This window comes from Notechis scutatus, chromosome 2 (assembly GCF_049901735.1).
Source record: "Notechis scutatus isolate UNSWTSFEM ecotype Mainland chromosome 2, rNotScu1.2, whole genome shotgun sequence".
NCBI classification, from domain to species: Eukaryota; Metazoa; Chordata; class Lepidosauria; order Squamata; family Elapidae; genus Notechis; species Notechis scutatus.
Genome location: NC_142010.1, coordinates 134,409,604 through 134,436,666, shown reverse-complemented (window position 1 = coordinate 134,436,666; position 27,063 = coordinate 134,409,604). Strand labels below are relative to the sequence as shown.

Below are 27,063 nucleotides of genomic sequence, written 5' to 3'. Positions count from 1 at the left end.
TTCTTATCTTCAAAGACATTAAGGCAGCACGAGGGTTCTTTTTTAACTTGAAATAGTTGTTTGAAATCAGCTAAAAGTGGCTGTCCATTACTTCAGAAAAGACATTAAAACCTTAAAAATAACAAAATGTTACAATATTTTAGAAATATTTCTAGAAGTTGTCCTATAGAAGCAAATCATGAAAAGGCCCAGTATCTTAAGACAAGCTGTATACTTGCTAATACATGCAAATGAGTGAATGTGCATTAAATGGATGTGGATAACAGCTGGATTTATATGCTATGCAAAGTCAGAATGAGAATATGCAAAGCTAGAATAAGCCAAACTCAGCCATTTCATATTAAAATCTTAAAATTTATTGTATGTAGCTATATCAGTTTGGCTTATTCAAAAACATGATTACAAACTGTGGCTTACAGCAAATCTGTGAAACCTACAGCAACTGAAAGCACTGAAGAAAGCAGAACATTAGTGTGAAAGTCACATCACAAATGGATTGGGGTAGCACAGACATCCCTCTGAAGTCCTTGGTACTCTCTGAACTTAAGTTATTTGCTTGCAAATGCTGAAGCTTCTTGGTAATGTTATCAATGCTAGTAAGTATGGGGTTTGCTCCCTATTTATATGCAGTAGTTTGCCCTGTCAGTATTGATGGGAGTATGCTTTCCTCCTTGATAGTTCCTTGATTAGGGTATTGTTTTCTGTTTGTTTGTCTGGTGTTAATCCCTGCTTATCTTGGTATAAGCTTCTGGAGAGCAGGGATCCCCAACCACCGGTCCGCGGACCGGTACCGGTCCGCGGAACAAGTCCTACCGGGCCGCTGGTTGCTGGGCGCCGCCATCTTTTTTTGATGAAAAAGTGCTTCTGGTGAGCTTTTCCGGGTAGAAAGCTCACCGGAAGCACTTTTTCATCAAAAAAAGATGGCGGCACCCAGCTGATGCCGGTACTGGGCCGCGGCGCCCAGCTGATGCCGGTACCGGGCCGCGGCATAAAAAAGGTTGGGGATCACTGCTGGAGAGAATGTATTCTGTTCTTTTTTTGTTTCCTTCTTAGCTTAATGTTGTCTCTTTTGAATGGCGTGTAAATAAGGTTTATTTCTATGTGTTTGCTGATGGCAAATTTGTCTGAATGCCAAGCTTCCAGGAATTCCCTGGAGGTTTTGGATTTGGCTCAGACAACCTTCTGTGCAAAAGGCCCAATCACCCAACAGGGTTGAGAAAAAAAGCCTATCACTGCTTTCTATAAAAGCGTAAAATACCATAGGAAACAGTGTTAGTTTCTGGCCTTACAGTTGTTTTTTCTTTCCTTTCTATTCTGGCCTCTTCACTTCTGTTCTGGATGTGAAGCATGGGATGAGAGCCATGTTTTCCCCTGCACAGAATTCTCTAGTTTCACAGAACCTGGGCTACTCTGGCATATAAATGATCAGGCACAGAAACAAGTGGGATTAAGAGTTACATTACATTACATTAAGAGTTACCGGGATAATCTTTTTTATTCAATATATTAAATATATATATATTTATATATATTAATAATTGGAAAAGTCACATACTGGAAATTGGAAAGCAGGGACAGACAAATATAAATGTCAAAAATGGAGGACTTTACAATACAAAGTTATTTACATATAAAGACAGAAGGTGTCCTGCAGGTGTAGAGCGATACACAACTGTTGGTGGCTCAAGACAAAGAGCCTTCCTTTCCTCTGTATTTACAAACCAACTCATCGTTCTTCTTATATACATCTTTTACAAAGAAATTACTCAACAGAGCAAAACAGCCACTGTCTAAGCAGAAGGCGGGAGGGACATATGCTTATTTACGGCAAAACTCTCCCTGAACTCTACCCCTACCCCCACCCCCAGTTGCACCAAGGACAGGATGCAAGCAGCTTCTAGGCCGAGGGTTGGAAAACTTCACTTGCCAAACCTGTGAGTGTAATCCAGGGCTGATGACAAGGTCAAAAAAGAGAAGGCAACCATTTTTTTTAAAAAAAAAAATTCTAACTGGCCTTCAACCGTCAAATCAATGTAAAAGTTCCATTCGTGACACAGACAGTGGCTCCATGCAACACTATGGAAGAAGGGTGCTGGATTGCACACAGAGCTGTTGGCAGGTCCTGGAACAAGGCAGCATTGTTTAGGGATTGTGCATGTAACCCGAGAAGGCACACAGGGCTTCCCCCACAAGTAAAAAATAAAATAAAATACAAACTCCAAGGTGTCCCAAGTTGAGAGAGAATTACATGGCAATTCTTAATGTCCCGGTAACCTCTATACGTCAAGGGAATGAGGGGGAAAGGGCGCGTACAGTGTTTATGGTTTTCAGTCTCCAACCACTGGACTAACGTTTTAAAACACTCTTCTGGAAATATCTCTGGAAATATTCCTGCCAACTTCCCTCTGGATGGAAGGTGGCAGAACCTTCTTTCTGCTAGTTTTTTTTTCTCTCCCTCCGAGGAAGATAAATGGTGATGGCGGTGGTAGTAGGAGGCAAGATGAGGAGAAACCCAAACAAAGCCACTCTCCCCCAAAGAAAGCACCGTTTGGTTCATGGTAGTGGTGGCTTCCTTCCACCTTGTCCTCAGAATGGCAGTGTGTCCATGAATATTTTATCCACAATTGGAGGAGGGGGCACCAGGTCTTCTAGCTTCAAGTAGAAGATGCGCTGTAGGCCTTGAGTGCAGAGGGTGCGGAGCTCAGGAAGTTTGCCCAGTAATTTTGAGAGGCAGTTGGGCTGTACCTGCTCACTGGCGATGGAAGTCATGTGGTCCTTAAGGCAACTGACAATGCGGTTCTGGAGGTCTTCAACCTTCTTTGGCTCCTTTAGCCCATGGCGATCTAATTGAGACATCAGAGTTGGGTAAGGAACAGGGAAAAAGTTAATCATTAAAGAAATCAACAAAAGTCTCATTTCAAAGTGCTTAGATATACAACCTTTCCTGGAATTTATTAACAAAGCTCTCTATCCCTGATGTTGTGCTGTGGAAACTAATAGGAAGCTGTGGTTTTTACAGAAACATTCTCAGTTATCTCTATGGAGATTCTCAGTCAACCAGGTCATGGTTGTCCCAGAGGTGCTTTTTTGGGAGGCAACTGGACTTCCTTGTTTTTCTTTGAAGGCATTTTGCTTCTCATCCAAGAAGCTTCTTGGAGCTCTAAGCTGAAGAAGCTTCTTGGAGCTCTAAGCTGAAGAAGCTTCTTGGATGAGAAATGAAACGTCTTGCATGAAAAAACAGAAAGTTCAGTTGCTCCTGAAAAAAGCACCTTTGGAATTCTCAGTTATATAAATCTATGTCTCAGCAGCTACATCAGAACAATCCTGCCTTATGTTTCACAAAAAATAAACACAGAAACAAGCAATGTGAGTGAGGCCTTCATTTGGACATATCAGTTTCATCACATAAAGACAAGTGTACAAAAAATGGGATTCTATGAATCTTCTTTTCAGGGATCTCCAGCAAATGCTGCCTGAGCCACGTGGTTTATGATGACTAAGTTGATTATTTTCGACCTCCCTAATACTAGATCCTATTCCAGGGACAGAACGTTTGGTCCTCCTAATGTTACTAAATTGTAACCAGACAGCTATGATTAATGGTGAGGGATGCTGAGAGTTGGTATTTAGCACCTGAAACAACTGGGTGGACACAGGTTTCACACACTTGACTTACACTTTTTTCTGAAGACATCGGTTAAAATATTTTCACATATCTGGAGCTCCCTTCAATAAGACATTACAATTCTGGCTCATTGTAGAGCTTAGAATCTCTCAATTTCCATATTCTTAACAAGCAGAGTTGTTTGAGCTCCTTAGGATTCCCCTCACCCTCCCTTCTCCTGCTCTCTGCTTGTCCATATATTTTTCCTTCTCTCTGCTTGTGTCTCTGTCTATTTGTCCGTATATTGTTCTCAAAAGCCCTCCTGTCCACCTACCTGTAATTATGACAAGTGCTGCAAGACAGGAGAAGGAGGGCACATCAATGTTCATGCGGTGGAGGTTCTGGGAAAATTCTATGATGGAATCTATCCATTCTCCAAAACCCCGGACACACTGCATACGATGCAACACAACGCCGTTACAGAAGATAAGTTTGCCTTCTTCTGGCTTGGATCTGCAAGAGACAAAACACTGTGTAGTCAGAGAAGAGGCTCAGACACAGACCCCTGTAATGAAATATGGTAGTGATGGCAGAACTATGCAGAAGATCCCAAATTCAATCACTGGCTTTTCCAGGTAGGGCTAAAATCAACTCATCACCACAGACCCTATGGATTAAGGTGACAGTTAAGTGCAAGCATTTCCTTCCTTACCAATTGTGGCTGCGAAGGGGTGGCCCACTGAATCTAAGCAAGCGTGGGTGGCTTTTGTTAGTTCTAATTATCACATTTAGAGTTGCTTGTGTGAATTACATTTTTATTTGCTTGCTTCTCTCAGAATGAATTCAGGGCCGCAAATATAGCTCTTGCATGCATCAACAGATAATCTATTTTCTTCTCTTGGCTACACTGTAAGGTGGCTAACCCAAGCAGGTGTCATGAAGCCAAGATAAACTTCACCCCAAGCTATTTTAAGCCAAAGTCTGACATGCTATCCAATTTATTATCTCAACAGATTTCCTTTCTCATCTTGCAGGATTACCTTGCTACTTTGAATATTGCTCTTACTTTAATACCTGCAGCCAGCCCCCAATGTCTCTCTAATGTCATCTCGAATGTACTACTGATTGATTTAGCTGCACACAGACACAGACATACTTTTATTTTAAAAATCCTGAAATGTTAGTTAGTTACAAGCACAGGATAAAAACAACATACACTCGCTTTTAAAAATTCCTTTAAAAATCCCTGTCCAGAAGTTCTCTACTTTACTGAACTAGGAGAGTGAGTTCATTCTTACTGGCATCATTGCCCATGGCAAATACTCAATAGCTATGTGGAGTATAAATCAAATTAATGAAATAATTGGAGCAGGCAGCCATCATATATTTTAACATTAGTAGTCGTAAATGTCTATGGAGATTTTCAAGACATCCAGGTCATGGTTGTCCCAAAGGTGCTTTTTCAAGAGGCGACTGGACTTTCTGGTTTTTCTTTGAAGACATTTCGCTTCTCATCTGAGAAGCTGAAGAAGTCCAGAAGGTCCAGTTGCCTCTTGAAAAATCATCTTTGAGTTAGTAGTAGTAGTTATGATGGCGATGATGACGATGATCAATACTGAGGATGCAAAAGTCATAAGGCCATGGTACTTCCCTGTTCTGATGTTCAGAGCACCTTCAAGCCACTGGTGCTGTTGGTTCCATCACTGCAGAGGTCAATGTCCATTTTCCTTGCCTACTGGACGAGGCATTTGGAAATGGTCATTGAAATGCACCGGAAGTCCTCCAGGTGGAGCTTATCCACAAAAGGCATCCCACCCTCTTTTTGGCTGTGCTCCTTTGGTGTTAAGGAACACACATAACATTTTAAAATGATGCTAAACAAAGCTATAACTCAAAGCCACTGAATGGTTTCACATGAACTGTTTCTAGATTGCAACGGCTAGGAGCCAGATTGGGGGGCTAACAGACATGATGGTTTGCTGTTTAACTGAAAGGAATAGCTGTGACATGTTACCTGTATGCTAGCCGTAGAATGAAGAGCTCCAAAAAAGCAGATTCCAAAAGCAGGTCCTGGTCCTCTTTTGGAAGCTCCAAGAAGCCCTGAATCTTCTCTGCCCATTTCCGGATCACGTCCATTGAGCCCGTTAATAGGTCGTAGAACAGCTGCACATCCATGCAGTCCTCCTTCTCAAACTGATAAGAGACAGATTCCTGGAACTGACAACACAAGCAAGCAAGTCTTTAGAAAAGAAGCAGTGCGTTTCTTGTGAGGTGGCAAGCAGTGATTTTCTTGAGATCAGCAGGACACAATCTAGAAGGCACACTCAAGAGTTCCTTTATTCTCTAAGTCACTGAAGTGCATCCTATAAAATCCCTTCTGGCACTCTTTGGTTCTGGCAGGCTATCTAGCATGAAGAGCTTCAGCATTGTAGACTATGTGCTCTAGAGCACGGGTGTCAAACTCAGGTTGCCATGCATCACGTGATGTATCGGGACTTTTCCCCCCTTTGCTAAACCTGGTATGAGCATGGCCAGCGTGTGATGCATCCAGCCTGCGGGCTGGAAGTTTGACAGCCCTGCTCTAGAGGATGGGTAGGACAGGCCACATAAAATTAAAAATAATAGCTTATTTAATAAGTTGAAAAGTGAAGAGTTTGCTCCTAGATTATCTATCAGGTTATTACATGATGGCTATTAGTAATCAAATGTAGTAAAATATTTGCTTCATCGTTAGTCATTCCTAGCTGGGAATTCTGGGATCAATAATCCAAACATTTCATGCATGCTATACATAGGTTTCTTCTCTTTGCCCCAAGTTGATGCACCATCACCAGGGTCAGATATGAAAAATCAAACCTGTAAATGTTCATATATGGTAATTGAATCTATATGCCATGTTCTATTAAATGTTCACTTTTAACAATGGTAATTAAATGTCAATTAATTAAAACTTGACATTGCAAAGTTGAAAAGTTGAATTGTCATATGAAGAGGACAATGGCAAAATTTCTATCTGTAATTTTACCCGAAAGGAATTGGCTGCTTTCACCCACGCAACTTTGTTTTAATGTAATATATTCATATTTATATATAAACCTTTCTCTTTAATTGCTGTACATGTCTTAAATGTTTATTAATGTTTATTGGCTTGATGTTGAACTATTAATAAATAACAATAATAATCTCAACTCTTCTAAATGTCCCCAAGTTGCGGGTGGCCAATGTATACCAACAGCCCATAAAATGTAGCCACTGAACAATAACAATCTGTTCAAATAATAGTCCCCAAAAATAAACTAAAGAAGTCATGGTTGTGAAGTGAAGTGACAGCTGCCACCTTGCCACTTTAGATAGTTTAAGTATTATGTGCATGATTTTTAAAACAAAAAGACATGGATTCTGAATTGTCCAGAAAACGTCTAGCTAAATGGTGACTGAGAATTTTGAAAAATAAATAGATACACAAATCCATACAGGAATGCCTATCACTGGCTAAAAGGACATATGAACAATACTGGATGAGAGATCCACCACCATTCTTCTGATGCCATTTACCTATTTAATTTGGCAGGGATATTTCAGGCATAAATATTTCATGCGATATGAGCCACAGATGGCCAGACCAATAAACCAAGTGTGCATTTTATAAAAAAGCATATTTTCTCACTTCTCAGTTTCAGAAATTCAACACCCCAAAATGCTAGTGTCTAGGGCAGGGGTCTCCAACCTTGACAACTTTAAGACCTGTGGACTTCCTCAGCCACAAGCTGGGAGTTGAAGTCCACAGGTCTTAAAGTTGCCAAGGTTGGAGATCCCTGGTCAAGGGCACAGAATCTCACATTTCCAAAGATGTTGTAGAGAAATACCTTGGAATAGTCGAGTTTGGTAGCGCTGGGTACAGAATCTATGTGTGCTCTCACAAGAGAGGAGATGAGGCTGACCGGTGAAATATCTTGAGCTTGTTTGGGCTTGGAGGGCAGCCGACCACGTCGGCCTTTCAAGCTGTCTGTCCGCACCACTGAAACAAGAGAAAAAGGGAAGAGGGGAGACAGAAAGGTGAGGAGAGGATTATAGGCAAGCAAGAGCTATCACCAAGAGAAGCCCACAATCTAGGAACAGCTGCTGCTGCTTCTTCTTTTTAAATATCAAGGACCACAAACTGAATCTCAGCCAGAGGCATATGATGTTATGCTTCTGTGCAGCTTAGCACCATCCAATGGGGTTTAGAGCTGTGTGGCATTTTATGAGGGCTTTTTATAAGGACAGAATGCAGCATTCTCTCAAAATTGGATTGGTATGGGTTTGGGTTAGCATATATCTGAACACTGATATTCTGGCTTGTCTTATTTTATGGTTTCCTTTGATGCAAGATTCATTCAATAAATCACACCAAGGATTTAAGCAGTGCGTGACTCTGGGTCAAAGAATCTAACATCCGAGGAATTACTCTGAGCAGCCACAGGAAGTGGTCAGAAGCTCCAGCTTCCTTTCACTAAATTTTCAATCTTAGAAAAATCCATAGAGCAAAGTGATGTTCCATGGGTTGCCTCCTGTCACAAGGCTCTGAATAGCTCAATTCCAAATATGAATATCTTAATGTACAAAACAGGGTACCAGCCCTATCCCACCCTGATATTGTACACAATACAGTTCACGTTGTTTGGCTTAGCACAAAAAGCCAGGCAATTGTCCATACTGATAAGTCATTCTTGAAGAATGGATGTTTTCTACCATTTCAGCCCATCCCAATGGCTACAAAGAGTTTTAGACCCTCCTTTGCAATTACAGGTACAAGCAAGTGAATTGCATCATAAATGCAGATAAAATCCTTTCTTCTTCTTCTTTCTTCTTTCTTCTTCTTCTTCTTCTTCTTCTTCTTCTTCTTCTTCTTCTTCTTCTTCTTCTTCTTCTTCTTCTTCTTCTTCTTCTTCTTCTTCTTCTTCTTCTTCTTCTTCTTCTTCTTCTTCTTCTTCTTCTTCTTCTTTTCTTCTTCTTCTTCTTCTTCCTCCTCCTCCTCCTCCCTCTTCCTCTCAACCAGTTGCCATTCCTCCTGCAAATATTTAATTTGCTCCGGGAGCCAAATATCAAATTCCTGCCTCTTGTAGCCCTCTTTAACCTGGAACCTTACAGGCATGTGAAAGCTCAACTATTAAAATGCCTCACCAGCCTAGATTTCAGAGGATCTTAGGGTGAAGAAGGCTAGTGAACAGGAAGGAACATGCCTCACCTTCTTTGACCATTCCCACAGCAAGGCACTTTTGGAACCGACAAAACTGGCACCGGTTTCTCCGCCGCTTGTCCACAGGGCAATCTTTGTTGGCTAAGCAGATATATTTAGCATTCTTCTGTACTGTGCGCTACAGAGAGAGCATAAGATTAAACTGTTATAAATAAAAGGCATTTCAACCTTGGTGACAGAGAATCTGAGAAGTATTAAACAGAGATATATTTCTTGCAACATTTTTACAACCTGGGTGGTGGTTTCTCATGTCATCAGGGAGTTATCCTGTAAATATGACCAAAATCTCATGTTCCATCTTAGTCTGTCTTCAATGCACAGCTAAATAAATATCTTCATTTACAGGTAATAATATTCTAACATCACAGAAGTTGAAGCTGAAAGAATATCAATTCATCACCTCTGCTAAGAAAGACTGCAAACTGCTCTAAGAAAACTCCCAGCAGCTCCAGCCTGCCCTGGTAATTGTGAAGGATGTTGGAAACAGTGGTTCAACACCTGGAGGATCCAACATTACCCATTCCTTTGCATTACTGGATTGTGGTATCTACATAGTAAGACACCCACCCACACATGCACCCAGAGTCAAGACAGGAAAGCATTTTATCTGAGGGGACATTCTTTTCATGATGCTACATGTATGACAGCCCTAGTGCACCTAAAGTCACTGTACAGATGATTCAGAAACCCTGCATAACACACCTTTCAAGTATTTTGGAAAAGCAGTGATTACATCTGTAAAGTCCTCTTTCCATTCAATTGGTAGAGATGCAAGGGAAGCCAAATTCTTCAGAAGACAGCTCTTTATTCATCCGTAGGCATTAAACCTCTATAGTTTTCCCAGTTTCTAATTTTAACAAATGTGTTCATTTCACCTTGTTTTGGCTTTTTTTTTTTTTTTTTTTTTAAAAATCTGCTTGGAAATGTATACACACTTTTCTAAGAATTCTTGCACGCAAGTTTCTTTACTCTGAGCTTATTTATAAGTCTTGGCCGCAGGATATTCAGAGAAAGGTAATACAGTCATAGTGGGACTGTGAACATACATCAACGTTAAGTCAAATGTCACTTCTTTGGTCAGGCACATTTAACCAAAGGCAGGGCTATCAAGGTATGTGTTGGGAGTGCAGAAATGCCTAGAAGTTGGAGAGCTTGCATTTTTTTCTTCCATGTCTTCTTTGTTTTTCAGGCTGAGCGGTGGCTGCCCTCTTTCCTTGGAGAACTAAGACAATGTCGTTATGTGCATAGCATTCTCTCCTCCTATTCCCCCCCCCCCCCAACAACCACAATCTTGTGAGGTTGGTTGGGCTGAGAAAGAGGGACTGACTTCAAATTACCCAAAGAACTTGCATGACTGAGGGTAGGTTAGGACCCGAGTCTCCCTGGTGCCAGCCCAACTATGCCCAAGACGCCTCAGAGGCTAGACCTGCTCCCGCTGTTGCCTAGTAACAAAGAATAAAGAGACCTGTCTGGGCCTAGCGTTGGCTGGGAAACCCAGCCTAGAAACAGGCTGCAAGCAGAGATGGCAAGCTCAAGGTATCAGAGAGAGTTTTCCAGTGCCGAAGCTTCCACTGACGAGAAAAGACAAAAACACTCTGAACCTTCCTAAATTAAATATGGAAGAAAATTTAAAATGGGCACAAAGACTGCAATTATATCTGCAAGATACAGATGAAGAGCAACAGTCAGGAGACTGTACACATTGTACAGATGGTGCATGGTACAGGAGAGAAAGCTCTTAAAAATCCTTCTATCTATGCAGACCAAACCACCAAAACATTAGCAATAGTTCTCATTGTATTTCAAATGGATTGGGTGCCTGTCTGGAATACTCTATCTGACTCTGTGGTTTCTTCCCCAAACCCCAAAAACTTTAACCTTAGACTTTCTACTATTGACCTCACCCCTTTCCTAAGAGGTCTGTAAGGGGCGTGCATAAGCGCACCGACGTGCCTACCGTCCCTGTCCTATTGTTTCTTTTATTTTTCTTATATGTATCCATGTATTCATAACTATGTTTTTACTTATACCTATTATCTTGTAAGCAATTGACAAACCAAATAAAATAAAAATAAAAGTCCTGTTTTTCAATAGGCCCAGTTTTAACAACTTCCTAACAGTCACTAGATGGCAACACAGAGAGATAGAACCTGTCACTCTGCCATCATCTCTTGGTCACTTGAATGTTTGCAGCCTGTGTATGGCAGACTTATTCCCAAAGAAGCATGGAGATAATAAGTTAATGTCATCATATTCAAGAGAAAAATCTCAATATTGTACATTTGGAACCACCACAGTGCTAATGCAACATTATATTGGAAAATACCACAAAATAAACAAGACCTCATTCTTAATTACTGGGATATATAAAATGTTTAAATGTATCTGTGTTTTGTATACAAAATGTGGTCGTTATCTTACATTAAACATTGCAAAGTAAACAAGAGATAGTTTACTTTTCACGTAAGTTAATATTTGTAAGTAAAACAGATGCAATGTTGGTTATATTACATACTAGTAATACCAGTATTAAACTTAATAATGAAGTTTACTTCTGGCAGAGATTCTCATTTGTTCCTTTTCCCTAGGGACCCACTAACCCTTGATCTGCTTCTAAGCAAAGCAATTTTCTCTAATGTAACATACTTGTGCAATTTTCTTATTACAGAGTTGTATATATTTTAGTTCAAACTGCAAAATTAGAAAAGTCAGAATGAACTTTGTTTTGGCTTGATTTGGGATTGTATTGACATGGGAATTACAAATTAGGTTCATATTCAAATATGAAGCAATTTTTTTTGTCCCTTGTGTATTTATCTGTTCTAGAGAAGTCATTCCATCAAAAAAGGGTTTATTCTGATTGCAAAGTCAATCACCTGTGTTAAGATTTGCATGCTGCAAAACAGATGTGCAAATGATTTACTGGATCTCCGAAACACAGCCATGAATGCCCCCTTTCTAACCATCTTTCTAGAACAGCGATGGGCTAACCTTTTTGGCACCAAGTGCCCCAGCTGTGCTGTGCATCCCTGTGCATGTGCCCCTCCCTCCCACGCATGTGCATGCATCCCTGTGCATGCCCCCCATCACCTGCGCATGCACGGCAGAGACCCAAAGACCAGCTGGCTGGTGGGAGGCATGGGCGCGCATGCACGGCAGAGCTGAGCTGGGGCAATGGCTCGCATGTCCACAAAGAGGGCTCTGTCTGCCACCTCTGGCATGCGTGCCATAGGTTCGCCATCACGGTTCTAGAATAGACCCACATTGCAAGGAGTCACCTGATTGTTACACCACCATAGCCCATCAAAATCTCCCTCATGTCAATTTTATTTGTATGATTTTCTTCTTGGAGTTTGCAAAGTTTTGTTCAAATTTCTGTTTTTCCATCTCTTATTTCAATGGGAAATAAGATATCTCTTATTTCAATTTAGCTCTTTAGCTAAATTTGTGACCTTAGCAGCTTTCTTTCACTTCAACCCTAATCTCAGGTTTATTGGGAAACAGATACCTCCATTTCTATCTAGAACATAATCCGGACTGGAACAAGTGGATGCCCCTCCATTTGTCTCACCATGGATTGAATCCCTGCCTCACTTAGAAATTTGTGGGGGGAAAACATGTGCAGTTAGTATCCCCATTCCCCTATGATTTCAGGAAGATTCCATTCTATATATCTGGAAATTATTCATATTACTGTTTACATTCAAAATTGATTTCAGGCCCATTCCTTCTGCCAAGATCTTGGATGGGATAGCTACCGGTTATTTGCAGCAGGGAACTTTATATCTCAGTGACATTAACACCTTTATTTATGGTTGCAAGAAAGGAGATTTGCAGCCAGTTTAGCATGATCTACACTAAAATGGCTCTCTGTAGGATATGTTGAACTACCACTCCTATGATTCCCAGCCAAGCAGGCTAAATGCATCTGGTGGTTAAAAGATGAGCAAAGATAAAGAAGGCCATGTAACACAAGAAATCACATTTAATACTAAAACTCATATAAAACCAAGCTAAAGTACAGGTACTCCTTGACTTACAACCACAACTGAGCCCAAAATTTATATCAAGTGAATTTTGCCCCATTTTACGACCTTTCTTGCCACTGTTGTTAAGTGAATCACTGCAGTTGTTAAGTTAGCAACACGCATGTTAAGTGACTCTGGCTTCCCCATTGGCTTCGCTTGTCAGAAGGTCAAAAAAGGTGATCACATGACCCCAGGACACGGCAGCTGTCATAAATATGAGTCAGTTGCCAAGCATCTGAATTTTGACGACGTGAGAATGGGGGTGCTGCAATGGCCGTAAGTGTGAAAAATGATGTCACTTTTTCCAGTGCTGTTGTAACTTTGAATGGTCACTAAATAAACTGTTGTAAGTTGAGGGCTACCTGTATTTTGATAAAGCAGTTTTGGTGATAATGCAGCACCTGTTAACTGAGTTCTAACACAATAATAATTAATGTTCAGTGAATCACAGGAGGCATTAAATGTACCGTATCAAGGCACCCTTAGAATCACTGGCTGCTTTTCAAAAATCTTAGCTTTTATGGCCACACACCGGCCAGACGTACCGATTTAGTCACCTAGCTGAGCTCCATAGGAGCTCTTGAAGCTCCGCTCTTCTCAGCCGGCACACAAAGAGCCCTTCCCAAAGAAAAGAGAAAGGCCTTTCTCTTACAAGTACCGCTATTCTCCACAAAGGCAGGGAACGCCCTCCATTTCCTATTGCTGCCAAACCACAATGCAAGGGAGAATTCAAGAGACGGAAATGTGTGTTGTCGAGGGGCCTCCTTGCCAGAAGCGCCTACCCAGGAGAGCACATTAGCGGTTGCTCAAAGTAGCCCAACGTGAGAGGAATGTATAGCCTGTTACTCTGGTGTATATTCAGAAGGGTCATCCCAAGGGAGCAAGGTCTTTTCTTCGTCAGGCTGAGATTAGACAGGAGAACTACGCTGTGGGCTTCAAGTATGAAAAGGGAGTGGGAGTGAAAACCGTATTTCAAGCTTTTCCTTACATGTTGTTGTTAAAAAGGGGGAAAAAAAGACTTGGCAATAGTTAACTTGAAGCCTTCTGGATGTTGCCAACTTCCAGTTTGGAGGGTCCTGCTGGCGGCAGCTGCTGAAGTTTGTACTTCAGCAACAACTGGAAAGCTGTAAACTTAGCTTGTTTACTGGCTACCTGAAAACATCCTGAAAGTAAGCTCATGCCCCTGAATGTTAGTTTTTGCATTAGCTAAAAGAGATTATCAGGATGCAGATATCTGCAAGGTGTGGAGATAGGGAATCCCAAAGTTTGCAGAAGGACTAAGATTTATAATGAATACTTGGGGGAAGGGGGTCCCACAAAGCACTGTGAGCACTGACTGAATCCTTGCTGAGAGAGAAAACACCTGAAAAAGGCTTTTCAAGACAGCCTTCCTCCGCTTGCTGTCCTCTAGATCAGTGATCCCCAACCTTTTTTACGCCGCGGCCCGGTATTGCCAACCTTTTATATGGCGCGGCCCGGTACCGACATCAGCTGGGCGCCGCCATCTTGTTTTGATGAAAAAGTGCTTCCGGTGAGCTTTCTACCCGGAAAAGCTCACCAGAAGCACTTTTTCATCAAAACAAGATGGCGGCGCCAGCAAGCCAGCGGCCCGGTAGGACTTGTTCCACGGACCGGTACCGGTCCGCGGACCAGTGGTTGGGGACCCCTGCTCTAGATGTGTTGGATGTGCAGTCCCCAGGATTTCCCAGTCAACTCTGCACTGAAGACTTTCCCGGTCTAAGTGCCCACTCAATAAACAGTGGTCAGACTAGAGAAGCTGAATACACTAACTAGGCTAATTTCAGATATGCCTATTTGACTTATGTTCTCCTCTCCATTCCACCCGGGTTACAGGCCTGTCTCTCTTTCGGCTGTTGTGGCCTTCCAAAATCTCTGCGTTCAGAAGAGCAGGGACCATCTTTGGGATGCCAAACCATCCAACAGATCAGCCTCCTCCCACCTGGCATGCTACAGGTATGTCCAATTACAATTCCTATCATTCATAACCAGTTCCTCATTTTCTGTTTCCCCCAGAGCTGTGAACAGACATTTCAATTCTTCCTTGTGTATCTGCAATGGTCCCCCATTTTCCATCCCTTCCCTGAAGACCTGGCCGCTTTTCCTTGGGATCTTTGCAGAGTAGCCTTTCCCCAACATGGCGTCTGCCAAATCCAGTGGGCTACAGCTCTTTTTAATTTTGGGCTTAGCCTCCCCACCCCCCATTTTTAATCTACAATCTACAATGCCTATTGGGAAGGAATTCTATGCTCCAAGGAGCTACTGATTCTTGGCTGCTTTAGGTCTCAACAGTTTCCAGATGAAATAAGGGTAGCCTCTGAAAGACACAGAAGGGTTGATATGGACTTAGGGCTTGCCAGAGCTCTTCTACAGCCTCCCACTGAAAGAATTTTCCCCCCCCCTCCCGCCACCTACCCTTATGAGGGGAAGAGAGTGACCTCCTTTATTTAGAAAGCCGTCAGAGAAAGGTCTAATGAGTCATCCCTGTGGCAGTCAACACAGAGCAAAGGCTTTTCCTTTCCCTCCCTGGAAAAAGAAGTCTTGAAATCCCTGCATTCTTTGCTGGAGCTTAGGGACATGCAGAATGCTGGGATTGTCTTCAGCCAGTCAATTCCCAACCTCATGCCCATCCAATTGGTTGAGAATACAGCTCCACAGCTATCCTAGGAAGAAGCCAAGCTGGTTAGGAAATTCGGTGAGTTGCTGCTTCAGGCTGACTGGAAGACCACTGGCTGGAGAAAGCTGTTTTAATAGAACTAGAAGTGTCAGAATCAAGTCCCTCAATCTAGTTTGAAGTAACACGTTCCTCTTACCTTGAAAAAGCCCTTGCAGCCCTCACAGGTCCGGACGCCGTAATGTTGGCATGAAGCGTTGTCCCCACACACAGCACAGCGCCCTTCGTTGGATCCAGGGCTGCGTGTCTTTGTCGGAGAGAGGGAATTGTCCATCAGGCCAGAGCCATCTAGGCCTGGTGAGGCCTGGCTGAGTGGCAAAGGAGAAAAATGGACTGAGGAGGAGGTCTGCGGGAGTGAAAAGACTTCTCCATCCACCAAGTGCTGGTGGGCCGTCGGTTGCATCTTCAGCGGACTCTGGGGTGGGACTCCAGGGCTGTGAGCCGAAAGGCCGAAGGAAAAATAAGATGGTTGAGCTGAACTACTTTTGGGAGGTTCTGCTGATGCCGCCGCCACCCAAGGCCTCATGCCCTCATAGGTATGAGTGGGGGAATAGCTTCCAAAGGAGTTCTCCCAAGTTGGACCTTGGGAAGTCTGGAAACTTGGCGTGGAAGGAGAAGGGACTGAGCACGGACTGCCATAATAATCTGAGCCGCTTGAGGACATGGTCTCATCCAATTGGCTGCTGAAGGGACCAGGATAACAACCGTATACTTGGAAATCTTCCAGCTTGAAGGATGCGGTATTGGGGTTCGCGGCTGGAATCTGATAGAGGAAAGCGTCAAATTCGCCTGTATAATTGTCCATGAAGGTACTGAAGCTGGGCAGAGTAGTTGTGGCAGCAGAGATCTCGGTATTGACCAGGTCCATGGTGGGTTTGCCAAACTCAGGGGTCAAGAGGTCTGCTGGGTAGCGCTCGTAGGACCCTCCATTCTGAAGCGAGGTCCCATATTGTGTTTGGATACAGGGCATCTCTAAGGGAAGACAAGGATAGGGAGAAGGAGAAAAATCTACCATTAGATATTGGAGAGATATAAAAAGGTCTATCTGTGCTCTAATTTAGAAACTCTCATGAATTGATTTGGCAGAAAAATGATCATAAAGATGCCATAAAAAGGGAGGATCTTGTAAGCTTTCCCTGATCTACTGACTACCAGATGAGCTAAAATGATATTCTAGGAGCTCTTGTCCCAGAAACGTGGTTGGCCAGAGAAGACTGGTCTCCATTAGGCACCTTTACAAATATGGTGGGCTTTTATTAACATCAGTACAAATTGTTATTTTAGGTTTAATACAAACCAAGTCCCTGGCCTTGAACCTCCCTCTTGATCTTATTTCTAAACTTTTATTTACCAAAGCAAGGAAGCACAAATGGTGATGGAAAGAGTTTGGGGCCCTTGTTAAAAGAAAGACTAATATTTTGGGCGCACTATTTCTTCATGGGGCTATTAGAGGGCGATACAAGATGTTCTCCTTCCTTTCTATCTCTGATATTCCTCTCTGCTGAAAAGAGAACGGCTATTAAATAGTCACGATATTGAAAGTTGGAGTAAATTGTATTCCTTGACCCTTGCGAGTGAGCAGTGGTAGTTTTCTTCTCCTCACACAGTTAATGGGTTTGCTGCTAACATTTATTTCTACATCTTTTGCTTTATTGTTCTTCCTTGATGAAATTGGGGTACTGTTCAAATTTTTTAAATTTTCTGGTTATGTGAAGCAACAGTCATACACTGGTATGCCACAAGGTATGCCATGAAGAGCCTCACTACATACCCTGAAGAAAACATTCCTAAGTTTTTGCCTGAAATTAAAAACATTTCTGCCAACACAAGAGGCAAGTGCAAAGGTAAACCTTTGTTCATCCAGAAAAAAACCATTCTTCTAAAACAATGAGGCATTATAATGCAAACCCAGCTGTAGCTTTGCAGATTCACTCAATATACCTATCCCATCTCCTTGATTAATGTCATTTCAGAGAATAATGAGGGCCAAATATTGCACACGATCCAGTGTTTTGATGAGGAAAAAAAAGAAAAATGAACAAGGCAAAGAAATAAGAAATGCAACGAACACAGAAGGGCCAGCAGCTCCTGAATTTTATAGTGGGTTCTCTCTCAATGTGGGAGATAAGAACTAAAGCATTAAGCCAATACAGGTAGTCCTTGACTTACAACAGTTCATTTAGTGACCATTCAAAGTTACAACGGCACTGAAAAAATGGACTTATGACTATTTTTCACACTTACAACTGTTTCAGCATCCCCATGGACATATGATCAAAATTCAGGTGCCTGGGATCTAATTCCATGACGGTTGCAGTGTGCCAGGGTCATGTGATCACCTTTTGCAACCTTTTTGACAAGCAAAATCAATGGGGAAGCCAGATTCCTTTATCAACCCTGTTAATAAATTATCAACTGCAGTGATTCACTTAACAACTGTGGCAAGAAAGGTCATAAAATGGGGCAAAATTCACTTAACGAATGTCTCAACAGAAATTTTGGGCTCAATTGTGGTTGTAAGTCGAGGACTACTGTAGTATCCTGAAAGAAACAGGCAAACGTTCTATCAATGTGTTCCAGGTGGGGAAAAAAACCCCTCAGCATATTTCAAGAATTTCCTTACGAAAGTTAAAGGACTGAGGTAGCCATCTGTTTACTTAAAAACAACTTCAAACTTTAAATGACAAGGCTGCCAAGGTATTAACACCTGATCAAAGTCCTTAATTGTTCTTGTTTTCCTGCAGTGCCTGGGATTCCCACAGCTTGTTAAAGATTGATTTTGAAATTTCTACTGCTGCTATTTATTCCATCTTCATTTTACAAACTTGGAACCATCAACATTTCAAAGTTCTCAAAATAACTTGATATATAAAAAAAACAAGGTAGAATTTAGTTTGGACTCAGTTACACATACGGTCTTTCCCTAATATTATGAGGCAACGTGGTTTTGAACACTTGAACTTCAGGCTGGTGAACCAAGGAGCGAAGAAAATGTGTCCTGCCCCCAAATTATGTTTCTCTCTTTTCTTCCCATTTTCAATCTCAATATCCTGAAAAAAATGCCCAATCCTAGAAACAACAATTCTTTGCATCACAATCAGTGCAGTTATCAACAAAAAAAGGGGAAATGCTATATGTTGCTGCCTTGCCAGCACTGCAGAGGAAAACTACAGCATACAAAAAAGAAGTTTTGGTCATATTGTTATCCTACTTGATCATCCCACTTCTATCTTATTGTAGTTGTTTCTTTCAAGGAGATCCATCTAAATGTCAGCAGCCTCTGACAAGGAACATGAAAACTGGAGTTCTGGGAAGACAGAATCTCAGAGCTTTATAGTGTCTTTGAGAACGGCCCTTTCTAAAAGAGGAATTATAACTGGTAGCATTAGCCAAGATGGAAGTCAAGTCTGTACCAGCAACTCTTGTGGCAAAATGAAAATTGGTTAGGTTCTGTTACCAAAAGCTGCTGCTTTAACAGAGGAAAGAATGATGGGAGATACATAGAGAATTCCAAGAGATGTTTAACACTACACCTTTGAAATAAGGCTATCATCCGTTTCTCGGAGCTCCTTTTTAGTAGCTCGGCATGCAAATCTTTAGTTGGAAATAATCCTCACTCTGCTAATTAAAATTGATAAAAAATGACAGACAACCTGGAATTTGGATGGGTAAGAAATGCATCACCCAAGAAGTAGAATTTGTAGTTTTTGACTTATGACCACAATTGGGTCTGGAATTTTGGCCACTAAGCAATGCAGTCATTAAGCAAATCATCATGTGACTGGATTGATTTTGCAACCATTTTTACTGTAGTCGTTAAGCAAATTTGGCTTTCCCAATTGGCTTTGGTTGATGGAAGTCTGCTTGGAAGATTGTAACTGATAATTACTTGATCACAAGATGCTACAGCCATCATAAATGCATGCCAATTTCCAAGCACCGAATTGTGATCACATGCCCCCGGGGGGTAGTATAGGAACATTAAGGATACGAACATATCTCACTTTTCCCAAGCCCATTGTAGCTTTGAGCCCTTGTTAAACAAACTGTCATAAGTCAAGGACTACCTGTTTTGAATTTCAATTGAAAGAACAAAAAACAAAACTGAAGCTTGCAGCTTGCAGCTTCTTTTCGCTTTGTTAAGAGGCAAAAGCCTGCGCCAAAAAGAGATTTTGCAAAATTATTGTTGACTTTTTTAATGCATGTCATTCCTACGAAGGTTTTCCCTGTTAATTTGTCCCCAAATTTTAGCAAGAGTTCAACATGTTATGCGAATCAATATCCTACCCTAAGCTCCCAAAGAGAATGTGGCAGAGGGACTACTACGATTTCCAACAGTTAGGGAAATGGAGTCCCTTTCTGAGTTTTCATCTGAGACGAGGTTTGCATTTACAGCCTACACTGGCCAAATCTGCTCAACTTCTCTCCTTAAAAGAAAGATCTTGTCCACGCGTCTTTGGAACCTCATAACCGCTCTGCACACCCACTAATGCTATCTGATCTTGTTATTCTGCATTCCTAAAATAGAACTTGGCCATCCAATTGTTAAGGCTTGTTATGATTTGTTCCAATGTAGCAACAGGTGATACCCAGGGCTCCTCGTAACACAGGATTTATTAGCGTACTCTCCCCAGAGGAAGTTCTGATGTCTGCCAATGTGTGTGTGTGAGAGAGAGAGAGAGAGAGAGAGAGAGAGAGAGAGAGAGAGAGAGAGAGAGAAGCATCAGGCTCCCTAGGCAATGCAGGACTAGGGAGCTCCGTTACAGGGGCTGGAATCCTAATCTTAGGTATTGCTGCTAGCACCACAAGGGCTGATTGGACAGCAGATATTTAGCAAATGGGAAGGATCAACAGTGGGCCTTTTAGCACAAAGCTCAGTGCGATACGTCTCATGTTATTAGTCCTTACTGTGCAAGCTTTTTAAAAGTCCTTTTTTTTAAAAAAAGCAGCAATCATGAAGTCTTTTATTCCAGTCTGGACATTTAGTTCTTTGTGATACTGTTCTAATTTGAACCCTTCCCTCCCCCGTTGCCTTTTTAAAGCCTCCGTGCTAAATCTAACTCTACAACAATGACACAGTGATATTAGTCTACCAGCTCCTGTGGAGGGGGGGAAGGACAGCACTTGTAAATCAGAATTAAAGGAAAATGGCTTGACTTGATAATACTTACTTGACCTCTGGGCTTGAAGGCATAAATATCAAAATAAAAGTAAGAGTAGAGACAAAAGGGCTGAAACACCCATGGACTGAGAAATCAATAATAGAAATACATGATGCTCTGAAAGTACATGATGAAATGGAGCTAATTGAGGTGGAATCTGAGAAAGTTCACGGCTGCTCCATTGTTTTTTTGCCAAGAGTCTCTATATGGAAGGTCTCACACTTTGCTATTGTCCTAAAAATGCCCATCACCACCGTCTATTAAATCCGAATGCCATCCAACTCTCCACAGCACTCTGCGGCTCACAACAATCAAACGAAGCAATTGAAAGAAGAATTCTTGCTCTAAGAGCATGGCATTATTAAAAAAAAATGAAATTCTTTGACAATGGACAATTTGACAGTAGAGGGGGTTAGCTTTTAATCCTCCACCTCAGACCTGCTGGATATGCAAACGTTTTAAGGAAGAAGGATATTCCTAGTTTAGACCCCGATGAGCACTGCCTGATTTTTATACTGATTTGACATTCGAAGCCAAAAGAAAGGCAGGCAACACACTTCTGGTGAACAGTCCTATAATAGAAGTCTGAATCCACCCAATAATTACCTGGGTAGATAATAGCTAGACTACTAGATATTTCTACCCTCTTCTTGAAAACAGGTGAATGACCTGTTCTCTTCCGGGACTGGTGGTTTTTCCCACTGTGGCCATAAAGTATTTTTTAAACGGGATTCACCAGAAAAGGCATTTCAAGATGCTTCAGTTTCTCTCTTTCTCAGTGCCTTCCTAGCTGCCTAAAAATACTTCTGCTCAGGCATCTACGGCTGGTGCTCCAACCCTTTTCCACAAAGAGTCTCACCAGGGAATCGTGAGAGGAGAGCTGGAATTATAACCTCTCCTTTGTAGCAAAGAACACTGTCGGAAGCACAAGTGTCTTCTTCCTGCAGGCACTGTTGCCATCGCTTTCTCCTCTGTGTATTTCTCTCACAGTCCTCTACTATCTTCCAGTGGAAACGGCACGGGCGTTGCTATAACGACACACTCACCTCTTTACCCTGCGAGCCGCCCCTTTGGGATCCTTGTTGTTTTAGCGCACAAATGGCTCCTGTAATCACTGTAAAACAGATGCAGCAACAGATGTGCTACTATCCCCTGCCTGATAGGCAGAGCAGCATTGTTTGCAGAACTTTGCCGCCCTGCACATCTCCCCCCTCCCCATCATTTGACAGCTTCCGTTTACCTTCAAAGGCTGAGACAAAAACAAAGGCACTAAAGGTAGTAAGACTGAAGGCTGGCTGGATCCCCACTGCAATCAGCAGGATGGGAGGCTTTGGGACCAGTGACCAAGCACTGCTTGCCTTTGGATAGTCCCAGAGAGTTGCCCTGGAGTAGAAAGGCTGAAATCTCATCCTAGTATATCAGTTCCTCCCAACACTTAAGAGCCAACAGCTAAGTTCTCTAGAACAATGGCAGCTATAAACCAATCAGGGGAGAGATGACTGCTTTGAGAAGGGGAAATCTGTGTCTTCAAGAGGTGGCTGAACTACAATTCCCATCAGCCCAAGACAGCCTGGCCAATAGCAAGGGATCCTGAGAGATAGCTGAACGGGAAGGTTAGCAAGTGGCTGCTTTAGGGGAACAGCCCATCATTATAGTGCTCCACACAGCCCTACAATTTCCTCCCAATTTGTCGGACTGCTTTTAGACTTTAGAGGCTGCTCAAGAGCACCCTCTGCTGTAGAGCTGCAGAACAGCAGGGACGGATCAACTTCCCAGCAACTGGATTATTGCTGGGTTATGTATGCTAATGTAAAACCACAGAAAAGATTTTTGAACTCTGTAAGCAAAAACTGGCACCATTCAGCATAAATGACCACGCTGTTTCCAAGAAGAAATACTCAACAGCTTAAGGAAACTTGCAACAGGAACAGACTGTTATTGTCAGTTCGACAATGGGTGGAATTATCTAAAAGAAGCTTTTCTTATTGAAAGCTATTTCTTCCAGGCTCAAATGTTCCAGGACTGAATCCACTGCTTGTACTGAGCTGCATCTGAACAAGGGCAAATGGATTCTGGTATTAGATGTCCAACTCTTCCCTGGTCTACGCAGATCCTTTCCCTAATTTTCATGCTTCCTACGCTTTTTAACAGTTGCACATCAAGATACTCAACTGATGCAGCGCTCCGTACTGTATAAATGGCAGCAGTGAGAAAAATTGCACCTGTCAAGATGTCTGATCTGCAGAAAAGATAATCAATGCGACTCAAAGCTTATCAATGGAAGAGGTAAGCACGGGCTTCATTCCAAGAGACCAACCCCCAAATGCTGTTTTTGTGTAAACATAAGCTTTTTTAAAAGCTGAAATAACCCAGCTGGCATTTTCCCACTTTCTGTGACCAAACAATGGAAAATAAAATAATTCACATGTCCCCGTTTTCTGCCTTGACACTAGCAATTTTCCTTGGTAGAAGGTGTCTTAACGATGACACATACTGAAGGCAATGGGTTCTCTTCTTAGCTAAGTTTCTGTCCTAGGCAGATTTGCCCTTAGGACAGAGCTGCCCTTATTGCTGGATAAATATGCACAGGATTGTGGTATGTAAAATAAATCAAGCTTTTGGGAATGCTGTGATTACCCCACCTTGTTCTGTGTAATTGCTGAGATTATATCTAGGATTCAACCCATTTTATACTTCGAAGCTTCCTGGTCTCAGTCTAGGTTTTCAAACCCCTTACAATCTAACTTAATGATTCTGGGGTGACCAAGACCACTAAAGGGGCTGCTCACAATGGACAAAGACAAGACTGTGGCAAGTGGACCTCTTCAGCCTTTGAAGTCCAGCGCACAGACTTAGAAACAGGGGGGAGCCCGCCATAGCAAAGGCTGCCAGGTGCTCAAACTTGATGCAGCACCTGTCGCTCTGAACATGCCAGGAACTGCAAGCCCTCCACCCCCTTGCAAAAGCCACATGAAAGCACCAGGGTACGAGCTTTGCAGATTTATGTCCTTCAACACCTGTGATGGTACCAAGCTGCTCAGCAGATCGACTCACAAACATGCCCACTCACCAAAAAAAAAAAAAAAAAAAAAAGAGCATCGCTTTGGAAAGGGAAAGAGGACAAAAAGAGAACGAGAACATTAGAAAACATTTTTTTCCAAAGATGCCCACTTTTTGAAAATATGAAAATATTTCTGCATGTAGGAAAGAAAAACGTAAATGTGCATCTGTGCACACAGACACACAATGCACGTTATCCTCAGATTAACAAAAAAATGCAAGTATAAGAGGACTGGCTGCAAGCAGAGTAAGAATACGAACTTGGCACAAACAGCTTTTCCCATAGTGATCTTCCAAACAGAGAAAAAGGCATTTAAAGTTCTTTTCCCAATCTGGTTTGGGCAGAATTGATATATTCAGCCTGACGAAGTAGTAAAATATCTTCAGATGTCAAAGAAGTGAAGAGTCTTACCTGTTTGTCTCCAAAACATGGTACAATCATGAGGCCTTGCACCTGGATGCAAGGACTAGGTGTACAATATTACTTTCCTTAACAAGCGTCAGATTGCTTCACTTATTAATATCACATTTTTTCCTCTTAAAAGAGTCAACTTCACTTTTGCCCAAGTGAGGTGTCCATCTACACATCACAATCAAGGTCACAGGGCATAAAAATGGCAAAATGTATCCAATCACTGGTGCACATCTGCCAGGGCTCCCACAAGCTCAGGTTACAGCAATTTTGTCCTTTAAAATGCAAATGTAGACTTTTGAAAACTGCTTTTGGAAACAAGTGCACCATTATAGTTGCCTTCAGCCAAGCCCCCAGCCAGATCCTCTTGCAATTCAAGCTTCAAAGTACAAATAACTCTTTTTAAGAGAAAACCCCTGCCCTTGTACGGATGAATGCAGCGGTTCGTGGCCTTAACTTTCCAGTTGTCCCATACTACAGAGGAAGAGCCAGGCAGATGACATATGGCAGTTCTAGTAACTGTCTAAAATCTGCAAATCAAAACAAGTCTATTTGAATAATCGCGTTGCACTTCATACAGTTAAAAGTAGGAAAAAGCAACAGAAAGCGACCGCCGTTCTTTCAAATCTCTTCTTCACGGATAAACTCTGCTCTGCTCTGCTCTTGCAAACGGACTTGCACACCCACACTTCTTCCCTTAGCAAGGCTTTGCTGCTGCTCGAACGGCCCTCCTCACTATTTATTTACTTATTTGATTTGTCCATCGCTTACAAGATAATAGGTACAAGTATAAACAGGAGTACGAATACAGAAAATAGGTACGATTAAATGGGCACAATAGGACAGGGACGGGAGGCACGATGGGGCACTTATGCACGCCCCTTAATTATTGACACTATTTCCTTTCTCATTGTGCAGCACATCAGAGGATGAAAACCCAATCTCCCCTACTTTCCCCTCCTCGCCCGTAATTCTCGCGCCTCCCTTGTAACTTTTCAACCCGCCAGATCCCTTCCGATCCTCGAAACTTCTCTCCTCCCCGCCTTTTCCCCAACTCGCACGCCTCTCCCGACTCGATTTAAATAAATAAATTTAAAAAAAAGCAAGCATCCCCCGTCCTGCAAACCAGTCAACGCCAAGAATAATTAATAAATACATAGTCAATTATTATTATTAAGTCACGAAGCACTTTACGAAAAAGCAGACGGGGGGATGGGGGTGGAAAGGGGGGCAATCAACAAGAGAAATCCACACGTACCCAGCGGGAGCAGAAAAATCTAGCTGCGGTCTCTCTTCCCACGTTCACATACGAAGGTGTTGGGCAAGTCGGAGAACGTTTTAAGCAAACCCAAAGCGCGCCGGGAGAAGCGCCGATCCTCGCCGCCGTCCTCCTCCTCCTCCTCCGCCGCCGCGCAGATCAAAGCCCAAGATAGAGCCTGAGCGAGCGGGAGAGCAAGCGAGCGATCTGCCTCCAGTCTAGACGGCGACGAAGCCACTGGGGCTCACCAGCCCGCGGCCGGGAGATTCTCTTAAGCTCTCTGTGACGCAGGGGCGAAGGGGTGGGCAGAAGAGGAGGGGGGGGATCCTCTGACGCACGGGCCCGGCTGCAGCCTTCGCCATACAAGGCAAAAAGGGGCGGAATGTTCCGGCGCCCTCGAAGCGAAGGGGCGGGATCGGAATGTCTGCGCGGGTGACGCACACGGGGTTCCATTGACGCACGCCTTGGAATTGTTTGATCTAAAAATAGAACGAGCTACTCCCCCCCCCAGCTAAAAATAGAGCCTTTTCCTAAGCAAGGATTGAAAAGAAACGGGGGGTAAAAGAGAGGAGGAAAAAGAGAAGAGTGTCATAGGAAGAGCCAAAAAGGAGAGGGGAAAAAAAGGAGGGAGGGGAGAGCGCCGGAGCAGGAAGGTTCAAGGGACGGAAATGTGAAGCGAAGGTGGGCTCGGGGTGCGGAAGAGACGCGCGCGGTGCCAGAGCCCCCTTTTCCTCAACTGTCGCGCAATGGCTCTGTGGCCTCCACCCGAGTGTCCCTGCACCCGGGCCACGCCTTCCTCCACTCGCTCCTTTCCATCGGGGGCGGCGCCCCTTCGGTTCCAATCCACGGCCCCTGCGAAGCTCAACGGAGAGAGTTCACGGCGTGGCTCGCTTCTGTAACCTCTTGAGGCTGGCCTTCCCCCTTTCCCCGGTCCGCTCCCTTGAAAGGAAGTCTCGTCGCTCTTCTGCTGGTGAGGAAGGCGACGGCAGCCGGGTTACTCTCAGGTACCCGCTTGTAAAGTTGTGGGGAGTTTGAGCAACTGGTGCTTCAGTTGGTAGGATAGGATAGGATAGGATAGAAGAGGAAGAGAATATAGAACAGAACAGAATAGAATATAGAGGATAGGATAGGGAATAGAATAGAACAGAACAGAATAAGCTGGAAGGGACCTTGGGGGTCTCCTAGTAGTCCACCCCCCCTCAAGCAGGAGAACCTGTCCTATATCATTTTAGATAAGTGATTGTCTATTCTCTTCTTTAAAAACTTCCAGTGATGGAGCACCCACGATTTCTGGAGGCAAGCTGTTCCATGGGTTAATTATCCTCACTGTTAGGAAGTTTCTCCTTAATTCCAGATTGCTTCTCTCTTTGATTTGTTTCCAACCATTGTTTCTTGTCTTGCCCTCCAGTGCTTTGGAGAATAATTCCCCCACCCCTTCTTTGTGGCAGCCCCTCAAATACTGGAATACTGCTATCATGTCACCCCTAATTCATCTTTTCTTTAGACTAGCCAAGCCCAAATCCTGCAGCCGTTCTTCGTATGTTTTAGTCTCAGGCCTTTGATCATCTTAGTCGCTCTTCTCTGAACTTTTTCCCAAAGTCTCAACAT

General features: G+C 42.9%; 1 protein-coding gene and 2 long non-coding RNA genes across 3 annotated transcripts in view; 1 reads left to right on the top strand and 2 right to left on the bottom strand.

The window, feature by feature from the left end:
* Positions 1–27,063, top strand: part of LOC148132257 (uncharacterized) — a 308,260-nt gene that overhangs the window by 59,851 nt on the left and 221,346 nt on the right. The gene's annotated exons all lie outside the window — the stretch shown is intronic.
* NR4A1 (nuclear receptor subfamily 4 group A member 1) lies at positions 334–25,739 on the bottom strand. The gene is made up of 8 exons (XM_026680001.2): positions 25,456–25,739; positions 15,703–16,535; positions 8,832–8,961; positions 7,471–7,622; positions 5,619–5,821; positions 3,939–4,117; positions 1,010–2,843; positions 334–748 (listed from the first exon to the last, which is right to left on the bottom strand). The coding sequence occupies exons 2-7, from the start codon at positions 16,531–16,533 to the stop codon at positions 2,587–2,589; spliced, it is 1,752 nt and encodes a 583-aa protein (XP_026535786.1). The 5' UTR covers positions 16,534–16,535; positions 25,456–25,739; the 3' UTR covers positions 334–748; positions 1,010–2,586.
* On the bottom strand, positions 12,182–14,903 carry LOC148132258 (uncharacterized). The gene is made up of 2 exons (XR_015747776.1): positions 14,536–14,903; positions 12,182–14,271 (listed from the first exon to the last, which is right to left on the bottom strand). It is a non-coding gene; the product is annotated as an uncharacterized LOC148132258 (long non-coding RNA).